This window comes from Anser brachyrhynchus (genome assembly GCF_964034855.1).
Source record: "Anser brachyrhynchus genome assembly, chromosome: 5".
NCBI classification, from domain to species: domain Eukaryota; kingdom Metazoa; phylum Chordata; class Aves; order Anseriformes; family Anatidae; genus Anser; species Anser brachyrhynchus.
This window is the reverse complement of record NC_137699.1, coordinates 12,508,633-12,525,312: the sequence shown is the minus strand read 5'-3', so window position 1 is coordinate 12,525,312 and position 16,680 is coordinate 12,508,633. Positions and strand designations below refer to the sequence as shown.

Genomic DNA, 16,680 nt, shown 5'->3' with positions numbered 1-16,680 from the left:
CCAGCAGATACAGGGCAGCACCCAGTGAGTGAAAAGGAGAGACCATGTAGAAAATGTAAGGCATTAACTTCTTACTTTACCATCAGGTAAGCCAAAGTTTATCTGGAAAGAACACATGCTAATGGGTTTCACAGGCCCTTTTCTGTCTTCTCCTCTTCCCTTTTTCTATCAAACTTTCCTTGGGGAATCTTTTCTTCCTGCCATCTGTACGCCACAGCTCAGATAGAGCTTTCTGTCAGGTATCTCTCTCAAAAGCATTTACTTTCTGCAGGTTACTTTCCACTGCACAACCTCCAAACATCTTCACAGGCTTTAAACTTTTCACAGTGCATACATAGTTAAATATGAAAATAAGGAATTAAGCAAAGACTAAGTACCATGTTTAAGTAACAATCTAAGCAACATCTCCACAATGGATGCAGAAGTTCCCTGCATGTTTTTGCAAGAAGGAGAAACACAAAGCAATGTATGCATACAAACCCATGAACGCAGCAGTTTTACTTCTCATTCTTTATTTTCAGTCAGATGTGACTGTCTAAAATTTCTCCTTTTCATGTTGGGATTTTATGTGATTGCATTTTCCCCACAGGCTAGTAATAATTATTCAATAAGTTTTATATTAAAATGATTTCCCATACCACTGTATAGGGAAAAAATAGACTTCATGATTAAAACATTATGACTTTTCTTGTCAGTGGCTTGGGCAAAAGCTGTCACTGAAAGAAGCAAAGCCTTGGAGTGTTCAGAAATAAATTGGGTTGATTTGACAGTTATGAGCCTCTGACATTTACATTCTGTGAATACCTAATAGGATGTTCTCGTTGCTCATAAAGAGCGCAGCAAGATGAAGTGTTTATGTTCATGCTTCAGAATTAATGTCACTATGCAATAAAACATACTTCTACAAATCAGCGAGGACCCCTGTGCCATGGGGAAAAAAGAAAAAGAATGAGTACGGAAAAGGTACTCTACAAAGTTCTTACTTGATGAAGGAATAAAGGCTGCAATGCAGGGCAGAACCAATCTGTGTTTGGGTGCAAAGGATGCCTCCCACTTGCAGTGTTTAAGCTAGGACAAGTTATTACAGCAGCAGCCAAAGAGTGTAAGTTCTAATATACATGGAGCAAGGATGACTGATTGCAGCTTACTAATCACTGAAGCCTTGAGGCGTGACATCTCTTTTTGTTTAAGTAGTATCTTTCCATTTTGGGGGAAAAAAAAAAAAAAAACTGTTACTGAGTGCACAGGAGAACCAAAGAAGTCTTTGCTATAGATTTCTCTTTTCTTTGTAGGCTCCTACCTTGCACACTTCCAGCAACATTTTCTCTGCATGTTCCTTCCCCCCCCCCCCCCCCCCAGTCCATGACAGCCACTTCTCCACCAGATAAGGCCAGTGAGACTTACCTGTTGATCCTCCAACCAGGCAGAGCTGTCAAGCAGCATGCAACATCTAAGCTCTGCCAGAGTTTTCCAACCAGACATTAGTCTGCATTCCTCCTCTACTGCCACACTGATTTTTATGGATCTTGCAGAAGTCTGATTACCCTTCAGATTTCTACCCTCTCTGAAACTCTAGTAAAATTAATTATGGGTTCAAAAGTTATTGAAAAATGAAGGGCAGAACAGATGGACAGGCAGATGGAATGACTGCTTATGTTGTTTCCTAAGGAAACAAAGTAGAAATATCTTGATAATTTTGGTAATCTCCCCCCTACAAGAAAGACTATTAAAATCTTCAGATTAAATGCCCAGAAGGTAGAAAGTTAAAATTATATACATTAACTCCTGAGTTTCTATTTCATGTGTATTCCTAAGAGTCTGCAAGACTAAACAGACATGTTCGGATTTTAAAGCTAGAAGAGGTCTCCATGATCAGCTAAGACCTTCTATATAACACAACTGAAATAGAAACTTCCAGTTTCTGCATAAAGCCCGTTGTTTCTTAAGCTGTAGTGTACTTTGTAGAAAAAAGCTTAAATCACAGCTTAAAGCCCACAAGTGACAAAGAATCTACTGTCTCTAGGTAAGTCGTCCCACTGGCAAGATACCCTCCATCACAGAGTTGTCTTCTATTTCTAATCTGCTTCTACTTAGTACAGCTTTAGCTTTTCACATATAGTAATGCCTCTTGCATGGGTATTCATATGCCTTAAAGTCACCCCTGATTCATCACATCTATAGAGCTAAAAGCTGAAGAAAAACACTTAAGAAAAACCATGTACTGCAAACCTGAAGTAATTATTTCAGCTCTTTTCTGATCACTTTGCAATTTATTGATACTATTTTGGCTACCATGAATACTACAGAAAAAGCCAAGTAAAGAGTCAGGTCTACTGCTATATGGAAAGGAACACTTGCTTTTGGTCTTACATACTCTTTCCTACTCACTTGGTCATCCTCCTGACTATAGCATCATAACGGAAGAGTGTATTCAACCAATTTCCTACTATGATTCTCACATCTTTTTCCAAGGCACTGACTTCCTGGAATCTCTCCCTATCTTACAAGTGTCATCTGTATTCTTTCTTAATCTATTACTTGATATTTGCTTCTATCAAAACACGTTCAAAATTCATCTCTTTTGATCAAATTACTCCATTTAGCAAACGTCACCGACCTCATGCAGTCACAATATGACATTTAAGTAACAGAGTAGTATCTGCAAATGTAAAGATGTACTTTTTTTAAACAATCAATTACAAAAATCATAAACCAGTAATGAACAGATCTGAGGGGGGCTGCATTAATCCAGTCCCTGGTTATAACGTAGAATAACAGATTTTTTATATTTGTAAGGTTGATTTCATGCAGTACCAGTTTTATTAGAATTTGGGAGAAAGCTGTCAGTATCATTACCAAACAATCTTATGACTGAACAGAGGCAGGGAAAAATGTCTAGTTGACAAAATGTATCTTCCATAATACCATATCAATTAGCAATAATTACACGATTACTTTTTACATTAGAACAAGGCACTGAGCAATTGTGTCCTTCGTCAGTGTTTCATTTCTACTTGAAATCATTGGAGGCCTAACCATCCTCAAAGTCCACAGTTCCTTGTATAAACCTTTCTAAAATAAATGCACAATGTTTCATAACCCAGTAATACTGTCTTCTTCAGCGCTGTCAGCTCCAGAACCACCAATGCAGCACCTGGCACTTTGTCATAGCATTCTGTACAGATTACGTGAATGTGACAGGTATCAAAACCGCCCAGTGATCTCAACATGTCTTTCACATTGCATAGTAATAGCTACAAGGTTACAGCAAAACAACTTTAAAATAGAAAGAGTGAAGAGCCTCTGACTGACCACATGTCCAGGTTTGGGCTAGTTTGCGTAACCACACTTTCTGTTCATAGTCACTCTCCTACAAATCTTTCACATTTTTAAGTGCTTTCAAACTCAAATTATAGGTCCTCCTTGGTCAAAGTGATCTTTTACTCTCTTGCATGTAATGGTCACCCAGGCAGGGTTTCCCACAGTGCAAAGATAGTAACAGAAGCAAGAGCAAAGCCAATCTAAAGGTTAGCATTGGGCAGTGGCTACAGTACTCCTTTTCTGTCCTCCACCTCCAGTCCTGTGAGCTCGCTGATTGATCTCCCTTATCCCAGGGCTACAGGTTTACATGGGAAGCTGATTTAAGATGATAAATTAGGAAAGAAACCTACACGGAAAAAATAATCATCATCATCAAAAAAATGTTTGCCTGTTTAGTTCCCTGAGTAGGCTCACTGTAGGGGTCAGATTAGGTCCAGTGCAAATGAAGTGATGACAAATGCAGGTTTGGAGGCAGGAGTGGAAAGGAGGCTCTTTTGGGCAGCAGATGGCTGCTGTTCAAAAAAACCTGAATTTAAGTTTTACAGCTTCAGCTGTCAAAATACATCCAAAAGGTGCCTTAAAAGGAAGCGTGCTGTTCACAATTAATACAACGTAGGCACTGGAGAAACAAAGTCATTACTCAAAAAGTTAAGCAAATAAAGATATATTGAGTATAAGATAAAAGGGTAAATTGAAAAGTACTGACTGAATCCTGAGACCAAAGTACAGAACACCCATCCCCAGGCTTATGCCTTCACAATAGTAATTTTGCCTCTTTTGCATAAGCTGCAGTGCAGATTTTCTCCCAATGAGTATCTTATTTCCTTCCTGCTGTGACTTTGACAGAGCAAAATTTAAGTGTAACTCACTCAAACACCGAGTCCCCCACTCAGGCACAGTTCTCTCCACAGACAACTCTTCCTCCTGACTGAAAGATCTTTGCCCAGAAAACATAGGATGTGAATCATCTAGAAAAGGGCTGCTTGTGGGTCTCTTACCTTGATTCTGTTGTCTGTTGGACACGACTGCGGAGTGGAGCCATTACACTGAGTTGAACCTGTTTCCTCTCTTTGGGATCTGCCTGACACCTTTGACAGGGGGTAGCCACTTCCATTGGGAATCTTTCCAGCTGGTGCTTTGTAATCACAGCCCTAAATTAGCAGAAAACAACTTGTCACTGCCTGTTTGTCCGCAACACAGAGCGCGAATCTAGATTAGAAATCCAACCTTCAGCCTTAATAGTTTCATTCTTACAACCCAAATCAGTAGCTTTGGTACCCAAATCTACCCATGACAACGACCAGAAACAAGACAGACTTCAGAGAGCGTCACACCTTGTCACATCTGCACAAGAACAATGAATTCTCCAAGCATCAGGAGAAGGAAAACAGAAAGAAATACAGGGAATCAGAGTCAGGCCCCTTTGACATGAGCAAGGTTCCACTAGGAAGATGAGGGACTCAATCTGTCAGTCCTGCTGGCAGCTACTGCCCAGAGAAATTCAATTCCATCTGGGCTGGGGGTGAAGAGAAAAAGAGTCTTGTTCTCCCCCGTGCGTCAGGATAACTGAATCCTAAAGAGTTATTCTATAGCTGTGATTGTCAGTTTCCAAATAAACTGCTCATCTCAGACTTCAGTCTCTATATATGAGCTGAAGTTCCTTTCAATTTAGTCTCGAGTCAAAACAATAGCTAACTGCTTACCCAGTTCCTGACCTGCTCTTTTCTCTCTCAAAAGGCATGGCACAGAAAGTACTGAACAGCCTATAGGAGAAGTGCTGCGAGGAACCAGGCAGATGGGTTAGGACTAGCCACTATCCTCTGTCTTGGTGTTACCTCCTGGTTCCTGTTTTGTCAGTGTTGCTTCTTTGCTGCTGGGTGACTCTTGTCTGAACCACTGCATAGCATGCTCTGGACAACTATAAACCCTGTCTGCCACGTTAGCAGCTCCATGGAACAAGCGCCTGGTTCAGATCACACCCAGCAGAAGTGGACAGCAAGGAATGTCTTCCAAACAATGCTGGTCTTTACCCTGACTGAGGACGCAGAAGGCGAGTGAGTCCAGATTACTCACTAGAGCATGTGTCAGCAAACTGTCATCCCTCAAAGGTTATCTGAGGTAGTCTCAACTGCAGAGCACTCCAGCTCCCAGTCCATATAGAAGGGGAGCTCTTTTTTCACACAAACCACATCAAGAACAAAACCAGCCCAGAGGCAAGAAATCTCAGCTGAAACCACACAAAGCCTGTAGATGGAACACATTCTAGAACCATATGGCAAAGTGGCAAAAGGCTCCAAAAGGCCTTTGATAAGCTGCTCACAGCTCCAGGATCCTTTGCTGAGCCTGCCAGGTAGGGCAGATGAGGTGTTTAATACAGTGCTACGTGCCTGACTCACCATCTAAACACAACAGCACTCCCTCCCCTCTGGCTACTCACTTACCACACCAGGGCACTCCTTCTCTTCTTTCTCTAGGAAAATCTTCTCTAGAGTCAGGAAGGTCAGGAAACCAATAATCACCCAAAGACCCAGAAGCTTCTGCTGCTGAAAGCTCTGCCCTTCTCCTAAGGGACAACAGAAAAAATCTTCATGTCACTTCCAAGAACACAGTGTCTTCCCGCACGGGAACCCCACCTGCCCCAGATAGTTTAATCACCAGTCCCAAGACAAAAACACAAAAGAACAGAAACACCTCCTGCAAGGAGTAGAAAGCAACTATATCTCTCAGAAAATTAAGTTAATCTGCTCGTTGTTGATCTAAGTAAAAGGTGTCCTCATCTCCAGACGCTTAGTGTGAAAGCCCCCCACCCCTTTTACTTCAACAGTGCAATCCAGAATGTTTCTTGACAACACTGGGAACTTCCCGGTGCCCCAGAGGCATGTGAACATCACATCAATAAAAATCCTGCAGCTCTATCTACTGAGCAGCAAGACCCAACATGAAATCTGACATTAGTGGAGCTACAAACTCACCTTCCCCTTTCTGCCACACCTGGGCAAGTTATTAAGCCCAAAGCTATAAACTTTCTTTTTAATTACATCCAAGCTTGTGAGATAATCATCCTTTCAGCCTGGCTGCAGAAATGGAGGTTGCAGTGGAAGAACAGAACGATTCTGCAGTGGGGCATACATGGGTAATGGAAACCTTTATGCTTCAGGACAACGTAAGAAACAAACAAGCTAGAGCAGGAAGAGAGTCATTAGGGAACCACTGTAGGAAGAGGGGAAAAAAGGACAGCAGGTAGTAGGTTCTGCTAACAGAACCAGAGCCATGAAAAGGAAGAGAACCACATGATCGTTAGATCTGTGGAGCATTTGAAATCCCAGGAGGTGGCTATAAGGAAGTCTGGGAAACCTACAGCATCCTTTTCACCGCTCTTTCATTTTTAGCGATGAAAGAATTTCTTAGCTTCTCAACAGGTGGGATGCAGCAGCACTTGCCTGCTCACATCAGTTTGCCAAAGCAGAAAGTTACAACTGCTGTGGGTTTCTGCAAGTCTGGCCATCCGAGGGGTGAAGGATACACACCAATACCACAAGCTGCATCCCAACAGTGTTTAGTTTGCTGACAAACACAGGTTTCTGTCACCTCTATTTGTTTCCCTCCCCACCTCCCCAGACACCACCTTAGTCAATGTCTCTATGGACAATCGTTCAAGGAGAAGTCATGGAAAAAAGATTGAGAGGAGAGCACATTTGGGCTCCAACTGATGAAGTGGAGGGATCCCAGTTAGTTCCAAGAAAAAGGCTGTAGGAGAAGCACTGTTGTGATAGGGATAGATTTACAGGCAAGATGCACGTGATAGGGCAGAAACCCCCACCTGAGACAGCAGACATGTTCATGTACCCGACCACACACAGATTCATAACTTTCCATCAGGTTAAAGAAGCATTCCCTTTCCTTAGGGAAAGGGCAAAGGAAAATCAGAGGTTTACAAGAGCCCAAAGCAAGGTAGGAAAAGTCGATAGACAAGAAACCTGTTAGAAGTTACTAAACAAAGAAATCATGCTCATCTCAGGAAGTTTCCGATCTTGAAAACTTTGGAGTATAAAGAGAAATTATTACATGTTTTTATTTTTCATATACTTTCCCCTAAGCATTTGCTTTTACACATTGTTCAAAGCAGAGTAACAGCCTGGACCAGTTTTTGGGCCAGGGCTGACACAGTCTGGCTGGTTTTGTGTTTTTGGGATGGAACAGACCCAAAAAATGTAGCAGTAGGCACAGCATGAGCTGCTTCTATGCATATAAGGCTTTCGTACCTGTTGTTGCACTGCACGTGTAGGCCCAGGCTTCGGGAAGCAGGTGCAGAAACACATTCCCCAGTAGTCCACCAATTGCAAAGCTCAACAACTGCTTCAAACGACGTGACCCAGCTAAAAAAAGAAACAAAAACCTGATTATAACTCAGCTTGAAGCCAAAACATCTCCAGCTGAGCTTTTGCACAAACAGACCTAAATTAGAAGCATCTGCAAACCAAGCTTTCAAAGGAGAGAGCATGGAAGAAATAGCTGGAGTGCAAAAAGAAGCCCTTGCACTGCAAGGCTGGGACAGCTGTGTGTGGGAGAGTCCTGGACCAAGCAGCTCCCCAGGGTGTACAATAAATGATATTCTGTACAAGTTCCTTCCAGGACTTGCATTTGTTAGAGGATTCCCCATCAAACCGACAGGTATGACCTAAAGCACTGCAAACGTAATGCCTGCTCTAGGGGACAGTATTGCTGTGACACTGGGATGATACAAGATCCTGTTCATCACAGTCACAACCAAGGACCTCTGCCTTCAGAAAGGCTAACGCAGGTAGCAGGCTTACCTTCTGACCGCAGAGCAGCTCCTGTCTCAAAGGGGATCACGAGCAAGGGGAAGACCCCACTCAGCCCCACCATGAACGAGCCGATGAGGGAACAGACCCAGGCATCCAGCCGCTCACTGCTGAACAGGTTTCCCCAGGACTCTGCTTCCTTCTCGCACAGAGGGCCAGAACTGGCAGCAGCATGACTCCTCGGGAGCTGTTGAGCTTCACAGGCCAGGATCAGAAACAAGGAGAACGTCCCATCAAGCAGAAGCTTTTGTTTTGTCATCGCTAAGTGGTCTCAGCCAGGCTGGCCGATCTCTGGTAAGAATAGAGGAGAACAGTTCTGAGAGCATGCTGGAGGCTCTTTCCTACCACCCAGGAGAAAAGGCCTTGGTCACGCAATCCATCCCTCAGCATCTTACTACAGGTGGGTATCCCCCTTCCCCCCATAAGGAAGCATCTGAAATTCTCCCCGATTTCAACACAGTACTAAAGGACACTGTTTATCATCAGATATGTGAAACTGTGCATGAGACACCTTGCGAACAAGTCTTCCTTCCAGAATCTCCCCTCCAGTGGGCTGGACAAGGACTCCCCAGGGCCAGGACCCACAGGTAGCCTTGTCCTTGCCCTTCAGTTTCCCAAGGCTCCAGAAAAAGATCTTGGCCAGAGACGTTACCAGGATCAGTCTTCTCTTTGCCTTTTCAGTGAGCTGCTCTAAGAGCCCTCTCTGGTACTTTTTGTCATGAAATTGGTATGTCAGAATTACAAAACCCAAGAGACACGTGGTTGTGGGAATACTGGGTAGAAAAGACAACTGAAGATACGGAGTAGCATCTAACAAATCAGGATGCAAGACAGGCAACTAAGTGGGAAAGGGAACATAACAGAGGTCCATAAAGTCATGATTGGTGTAAACAGCATAAACGGGGATAGATTATTCACCGTGTCTACAAACGTAAGTACTAACAGCCATCACGTGAAGCCAGTGAGGGTCGGCTTCAAAATGAAAACAAACATGACACCAGCTGGTAACTTGCGTGGCGGCATTTCTCCAAAAAAAATGCAAAATTTTACATGAATTCAACAACAGACAGACTAGACAGTAGGAAAATAAATCTACTGATTGTTCATGGTTAGACAGCTCGTGTTAGATGCAGGAAATTCTCTTATTTTAAAGGAGCTGGAGATTGAAAGAGTAGTTGGAAAATATCTTATATACTTGCTCTATTTTTACTCCTTCCTACAAGTCTGCTGGGTTAGATGGACTCTTAGTCAAAGGCAGCACAGCTGTTACTAAGAACTCTTCAGTCGCAAGAGAACTGGAGAGAAAAAGGGCATGTTAGAAGCAGAAAATAAAGATAATTACACACTCACTGGCAAATAGGAAAGGAAAGCAAATGACACAAAGGCTGAAGTACAAATGCCTCCTTCAGTTTCCAGAAGGAGGAGTGAAACGTGGCAAGCAAAATTAATTTGAAAACAGGAGAACACAGTGGGTTAGAAAAGAATGGCATAAGGATTGTTCACAAGGCAGCTGCAGATTGAGAGGAATAACGGCATTCACCTGAAAGCATTTAAGAAACCAGTTACAGTAATCTGAAGCATCTTTGAAATTTACAGGAATATGGGAAGGCCACAGAAGGCTCAAGAAGCATCATGCCTCATCTACCTTCACAAAAAGAAAAAAATAAAAGGCGGGTGCGACTGAAGAAGTTACTGACCGGTAACTTCAATCCTCTGAAAGGTTCTTGATGAATTTAAGTGATCAGTTTGCATTTACCTATAAGATAAGAAAGTGATAAAGACAGCAAAGTATTAAATAACAGCCAAACAGAAAGGGGCCTGAAATTGTCAAGAAAAAAAAATCAGGGTGTTGGAACTGATCTAAGGGCTCACTGCAGTGGAAAAGGACAACGTTGACCCTTGTCTCCCCATCCACTCAGTCAGCCTCCCCTTCCCATGCTCAAACCCGACTCCATGAGTGAGCGGGTTCAGAACAAATCAGCAGAGACTTTTTATCCCCAGAGGCTCTTCCAGTTTCGGTCCCCGAACTAGATCACTGCTGGAGGAAGGCCCAGCTGCAGCGAGCAGCCAAGGAGAACAGTAAAAAAACAGGGTCCCACAAAACCTGTGAAGGAGGACACCAAGCTCCAAGCACAGTAACCACAGACATCAGGAGTATGAAGGATGCAAGAAGGAACCATTGAAGATGCTAGCTTGGCTGGCTGCAAAAGAACCACTAAAACTTTTTGTGGAAAGATAACATCTATTGGAATGTAAACTATTGACCCATACAAAACCCATCCCTTGTTTCTGGACAAAGACAAAAATCCTTTAACATCCCAAGTTTAAGCCATCTCAGGTTTTTGTGGCATCTTATTGCAGTGTTATGATCTGGCTGTGAGAACCCTAGACCTACCTACCACATACTGTCAAACCAATCTCAGCAAAGATGAGCACAAAATGCCAGACTAATGAAAAAAAAATCAAATGGATATGACAAAATACTAACTCCAATGTGCCAGGAGGAAAAAAAAAGGCATACACGATTACATTGATTCAGAAATAAATCTGAGCCAGCAACACAAGCCCGCCACTAAGCAGGGAAATGACATCCCAGGACATACCAACAGCTACATTGTTTGTGTGACACGGAGGTAGTGATTCCATTCTACTCCCCACAAACGAAACTTTGGCCATAAGACTGTACCCACCTCACACACTTTACTTTATAAAACAGATGTAAAAATAAGAGACGTTCCAGTGGACAGAAACAAAAATACGAGTTTAGAAAGTACAACCTGGAAGAAAAGACTGAAGGACCTGGGTGTGTTTAGTCTAGAAAAGATAACATTGAAGGGAACAGAACAGTCTGCATGCATCAGAAGTCACAAGGGGGAAAGTACTCAACTCTTCCACATTGTGGAATCAGCTCAAGTAGTAAACACAATTCAACTTGGATATGAAGAAACTAGTTTAATTAGTGCCAAAATGGTAATATACTGGAACAGGTTACCTATGATGCAGAAACAGAAAAAAAAAAAAAGAGTAAGCTCTCCGTATCCAGATGCTTTTTCATTGCAACGACTAGATCCCGTCTTGAAGTCCCTCCCAGCCCTATGCCCCAGACCCTTGCTCTACTGGCAGGACCCTACTGAAAGTGGCAGCTCTTCAGCTGCCCGTTACTATCAGCACAAGAGAATACAGAAGGTTGAGTAGCAGAAGCAAGGGACATTTTCACCTCACAGCACTCCAGGTACCCATTCATCTCCACCACTGAAGTGAACAGGCACAGGGCTGATGCTTGGATTAGACCTTGAAAATGACTGAGAACAGCTTATTTGTGAGGAGTGAAGCCATTCCAGCAAAAAACATCAGGATTAATACAACTACCATATGTGTGTGAAGATGCGAGGAATACACATAGCAAAACAACTGCTCTCCTGCAGCTTGGCAATGATGGAAAGTGGCATAAACTGGCCCCGTCTGTGCCATGGTTGCCACAAAGTTAACAGCTTTTGGGAACCGCTCTGGAAAAGAAATCATAACTGCTGCAACAGGTCCAATTCTTCCATCTAGTTCTCCCCACTCATAGCCCATGTCTTCCCCAAAGGACACCTGGAAGGGTCTCTGAGTGACCAAAATCCTGGATAGAGGCAGTAGCACATAGGGCAAAGGACATGTCCAGGGCTCTGAAAACAGGCTGCATATCTGGCTTCATTTCCTTTTCCCAGCACCAAAAGGGACCAGGGTCCTCCAAAAAGAGATGGTGGTGAACAATAAAGAGTCACAAGGGGTAGAAAACCAATTCCCCTAACTCAGCTGTGTGTCAGTCAACCTTCTGAGGTTGACAGATCTTTTTTCTCTTGTTAATCACACCAGGGAAAAACAGTACATTTCTTCACCCCGTGCTGGCTGACCATCATTACCTTGTAGCTCAAGAACATCCGCAAATCTCAGGCAATGAATTCCTGATGTAAATAGAACATCTATGAGGAACTCGGTGCATCATCCAGGACATACATGCACTGATTTTTGTGCTCAGCTAATTATTTAGAACACATTCCTGCATATGCTTCTTCACAATATACCATAACCACTTGCTCTAAAAAAATGCAGGTTTTATTCCTTAACCCCTTTGCTTTTCTATCGCATTGCTACATGCTCTTCATGAAATGTTAAGTTTACTTCAAGTCTCTGAAATAAAACTGGCCACTCCCGAGACAAATTTTTAAGAGGAAGGAAGGGAGCAATCAGAATGTAGTCCTAGGATAAAAAAAGCTCAAGAGAGAAAATAATACCCTGCCACTACAGTTTAAGAGGATGGAAGATGTCTTTACCTACCCCTAATTTTGGACATCAGCATCTGTTTTAGGAACCCTATAGAGAAATTTCTAAAGAAAGCAGTTGCATGTTCTCAGAGAGATCCACTGCCACTATGAGGCAGAAGCATAACCACGTTTATAAGAGATGTGTTTTTTCTCAAGAAAGGTATATATTTTTAAGAACATGCATAAGAGAAAAATCACCACTGCATCATTTACTCATCGGTTTTGACAAAGACGTCCTTTGGTATCACACCTCCTGGCCATGCCAGGAGCAGAACCTGTTCACCAGTACCACCAGCAGGTCCCAGAGCAGAGCATTCAAGTCAGGTCTGCTCTGACTGGGATTCTGAACTGAAGTAACAGCTAGGTCTTCCCAGCTCAGGAAGAACAAACATGAAAATCTGCCATTTACACACTCCTTAGTGGGAAGAAGGGGGAGACTGAACGCTAACTGAGAAGAGCACATGCCCTCCTCCTGGGAGACTCCCACAGCCTCCGCTACCTCACTGAGCTGGTCTGTGGCAGGCAGTGCCTGAGAAAACAGTCAAAACTCAAAATGCCAAGGTAAAAACCTACTGGAAAACAGAAAATAAAATATTTACACGACAAAGATTCCTGCAGGGACCCACCGCCTCCCTTCCTGGACGCTTTGCCTTTTCAGACCACACAGCTTCAGCTCTGTCTCAGCACAATTGCTCGCTGCCACACAATGACATTTCAGATGTTGTCGAGAGAAGGAAAAAAAAGATCTTTATTACAACTGTTATAAACAACTGTTTTCCCTGGAAGCCAGTTGCTTGGCCTTAAGAGTTGCAAAAGAGTATTGCATGGAAAAAAAAAAAAAAAGTTATTTTCCAGGGAGGAAGCATTATTTTCAGCCAAAAAAATTCTCCACAAGCCGCCTCCCTCCATTAGCCCCGTGGAGAGCTCTGAATTCCTCCTGGAAGCCCTGACCCCGGCGGAGGCACAGCAGGCCTGCAGGCTCCCAGGGCACGCCGTCCTCTCTGTCACAAATCACAGCCTGCCTGCAGCGACCCCACCGCTCTGCGGGGACCCTTCCCCTCTTCCCCATTCCTCTCCTACTGAATCACTGCACGCAGAGCCTCTCATTTCTGCAGACCGGGCACATCGCAGCGTGTGCAGCCGGAGGCTCGCGGGGTTAAGCACGGCGGGGTACGGCGGGGCAGGCAGATGGGGCACCCGGCACAGCTCTGCCCTCACCTCCTCCCGCAGGCACGGCAGCCAGCTGAAGCACCGACTCCGTCCCCATCCCACCCGCCGCCGGCTCGCCGGGAGGAAAAGCTGGCAGCCGGCTGGGGCTGCCCCCGGGCCCGGCTCCGCCGCAGCTCCCCGCGGGGGCCGAGCGGCGAGGCGGCCGGAGTTACTTCGCAAACTTTCCGCGCCCCGTCCCCTCAGCGGGCCCGGCGCAGCGAGGCTCCGCGAAATGGCGGCGCGGACCCCCCCGCCCGCCGCCAAACCTCCGGCCCCGCTCCAACCCCGTCCCCCCGCCGGCCCCCTCAGCGCCTCCCGCCCTTACCGTGCGCCGCCGCCGCGCCCCGTGCCGCCGCTGCCATCCAGCCGCAGCACGGCGCCCGCCTGCCCCGCCCGGCCGCCCCCAGTCCCCGCCTCCCCCGGCCGGCCACGTCGGTCCCGGCCTCCTCGGCACCAGCCGCGGACCCGGCGCCGCCGCCAGCGCCGCGCTCGCTTCCGGCCTCCGCCACCGGGGGGCCGGCGTCGGGCCCGCTTCCTGCGGGGACCCGTCTGCCGAGGAGGGGCCTGGGGGGATCTAGGGGGGCTGTGAGTCCCCTGTTGTCACGGGTAAAAGCGTGGCAGCCCTCCGTAGGACTCGCCCTCCGCAAGTTTTTAAAAAGATGAAGTAACTTTTGAAAGTACCTGCCGCTACACAGGTTTCTGTAGCAGGTGGATGTGTTACAGCCTTCCTGATGGCGCTTGGGTGACACCTGAGCTCTGACAATGTAACCCTGACTGTTAATGGTGAAGAGTATCCACGGTTCTTACCGAGGTTTGCAGAAACTTCATGTGCTCAAAAAACTAGGTCAGCAGAGAACAAAGATTTACTTTTATACAAGCTGAACTAGCTCAGAGCTATAGTTTCCAATACACTTTCCAAAATATACTAACGTACCTTTCGGTTCCATCTCTTACCATTTCCCCTGCGACACAGAACTCTTCCCACTCCAATTTCCAGAACAAACCCCGTTCCCCTAGGAGACGCCGCTGATGCTGACGTTCCTCCTGTCTGCAGTCTCACCCCGGTCTCATTACATCACGCCAATGTCACGCCGCGGAGCAGGAGTTTGGAATTCAGTCAGCCATCAGTAGCCTGCGCTGGCTGGGCCGCTCTTTCTGCAGCCATGTAATGGGAATACAATCCGACACGGACGCACTGCGAAGGCGGTTTAAGAAAAGTTTCATCTTTCTCAGTCAGAAGCAGAAAGTTTATGTTGGGAGCTGAATTCTGAAAGCAAGTTTTGCTCCCGAAGTTGTAAGTTTTATCGTTCCTGTGTTCCACGGCCGCCTTCCTATTGCCTGAATAACTGTCATCAGTCCCCAGTGGCGCAGTTCCGTGTGCTGGCAGATCGTGTCTGTGATTATCACAGTTAAAACAGGCAGGCACTTCCTCGGGTAAACCAAGCCACGCTGAGCACCTGGGACTGTCGGAATCAAGAGCGGTATCCCGGGCTCAGTGAAGTAAATGGGTTTGCTTTTGACTTCAGTGGTGCAGGATTTCACTCCAAGGCATTGAGTTTTAATTTGTACCCTACTGCAAGCCAAACAGGGAGAATTCCGGATGAAACGTGCACTCAGTACCTTATGCCATCAAGTGGCAGCTGTACCACACTGCATCAAATGGAGCTTTTTCCCAGTGGGTGGCTGAATTCTTAGCTGTGGTGAATTTTCAGCAACAGTCTGGAGATCAGTGTGGCTCAGTCATAGTCCAGCAGGCTGGGTCCAAAAGTAAAGGTGTAAAAACGTAAAGATGGATTCTGTTAAAACAGCGACGAGGCAACTGGAGCAGAGCGCAGGGACCTTCTCTTGCCTCCCTTGAGCCATGGCACCTCTTCAGCCTGATTTCTCCAAAAGTGACTTCTAGGTTTCTCTGTTCTTTACTAAATGATGTTTTTAGCTGAGGAGAAAAAAAAAAAATCAGGTCACTTGTAATTGCAGACTAACAAAACCAGCCAACATAAATCCACTTCTCCTTCTCCTCCTTTTTGACTTGTAACTGATGTTTTTGCCTCTCTAACACCTTTATGTGGGTGTTTCCAGCATTTACCCTTGCTTAGGAGGTTTGTGGTCCCTTGTGACTTTCTTGCTGGAGTGGGGCACTGTATTGGTGGAAATAAAGCAGTTTTCCAGAAAAAAAGAAAAAAGAAAAAAGAAAGCCACTATAGTTTGTGAGGACAGAGGCATAGGGTGCACATTGTGCAGGGTCCCCAAAGGCTGGCATGTTGCGTATCCACAAAAGTGAAGAGATATCAGCAGAGCTTGATCCATATATTGGGAAATATTTTTATTTACTGAAAAAAAAAAAAACAGTTACTGATACATATTAGTGAATTAATGGGCAATGCTGCAAACAATTTGATTCACAAAGTCTTAACTAAAATGCAACTGCTTGACATGTTATTGCACAACCAGAAATAAATGCTAGAATTAGTGTTTTGGGTCAAGAACAAGTTTAATTCAATCAAAAAGATACTTTATTGGTTGGCTCACCAATCTGAAAAAAATCAGGTTGGAGCACTCAGGATGAAAAATTCGTGGAATAAATATAAAATAAAAAATGGAAAATCAGTTATTCTCACACGTCTAGTTGGTTCTTGAGATTTCTGGAGTTTGGCGGCTCGAAATTGCTCGGAAGCAGCTCGATACCATGTTGGGAAAAGAGGAAATACTGTTAAAGCTGTAATTCTGCAGAGACACCGCATGGAGGTGCCGCCTGCCTTCAAAATGAGATGGTTGGGCCCGCACCAACTTCCTGTTTCCCTTTTAGGGTTAGAGTTAAAGCATCTTTCGGTGGGGAAAGAAGGAATTTCACCAGCATCAGGGCAGAGAAGAAGATACAAAGCGGTAGATTGTATCAGATCTCTTACAGAGCTACGGGCACAAGAAATTAAACCCGAGGGTGATAATACAAGTGGCCTTCAGAAAATCTCCTGAGGCAGCGGGGAGTCCCATGGCATCATACGGCGAACGCTTGCTAGCAA

At 45.0% G+C, this 16,680-nt stretch overlaps 1 protein-coding gene across 7 annotated transcripts in view; it reads right to left on the bottom strand.

Moving 5' to 3' along the window:
* SLC39A13 (solute carrier family 39 member 13) overlaps positions 1-16,680 on the bottom strand; it is a 54,508-nt gene that overhangs the window by 6,272 nt on the left and 31,556 nt on the right. The window contains exons 3-8 of one of the 7 annotated variants that reach the window (XM_080592585.1): positions 14,595-15,596; positions 9,842-9,900; positions 8,136-8,435; positions 7,584-7,697; positions 5,763-5,884; positions 4,320-4,472 (exon numbers count right to left, since the gene is read on the bottom strand). In XM_080592585.1, the coding sequence (XP_080448711.1) occupies positions 4,320-4,472; positions 5,763-5,884; positions 7,584-7,697; positions 8,136-8,403 (657 nt within the window). In that variant the 5' untranslated portion in view covers positions 8,404-8,435; positions 9,842-9,900; positions 14,595-15,596. Of the gene's footprint in view, positions 1-4,319; positions 4,473-5,762; positions 5,885-7,583; positions 7,698-8,135; positions 8,436-9,841; positions 9,901-13,050; positions 13,623-13,669; positions 13,906-13,985; positions 14,143-14,594; positions 15,597-16,680 lie in introns of those variants that run through there. The other 6 variants (XM_080592587.1, XM_080592590.1, XM_080592588.1 and 3 more) reach the window with 6 other exon arrangements.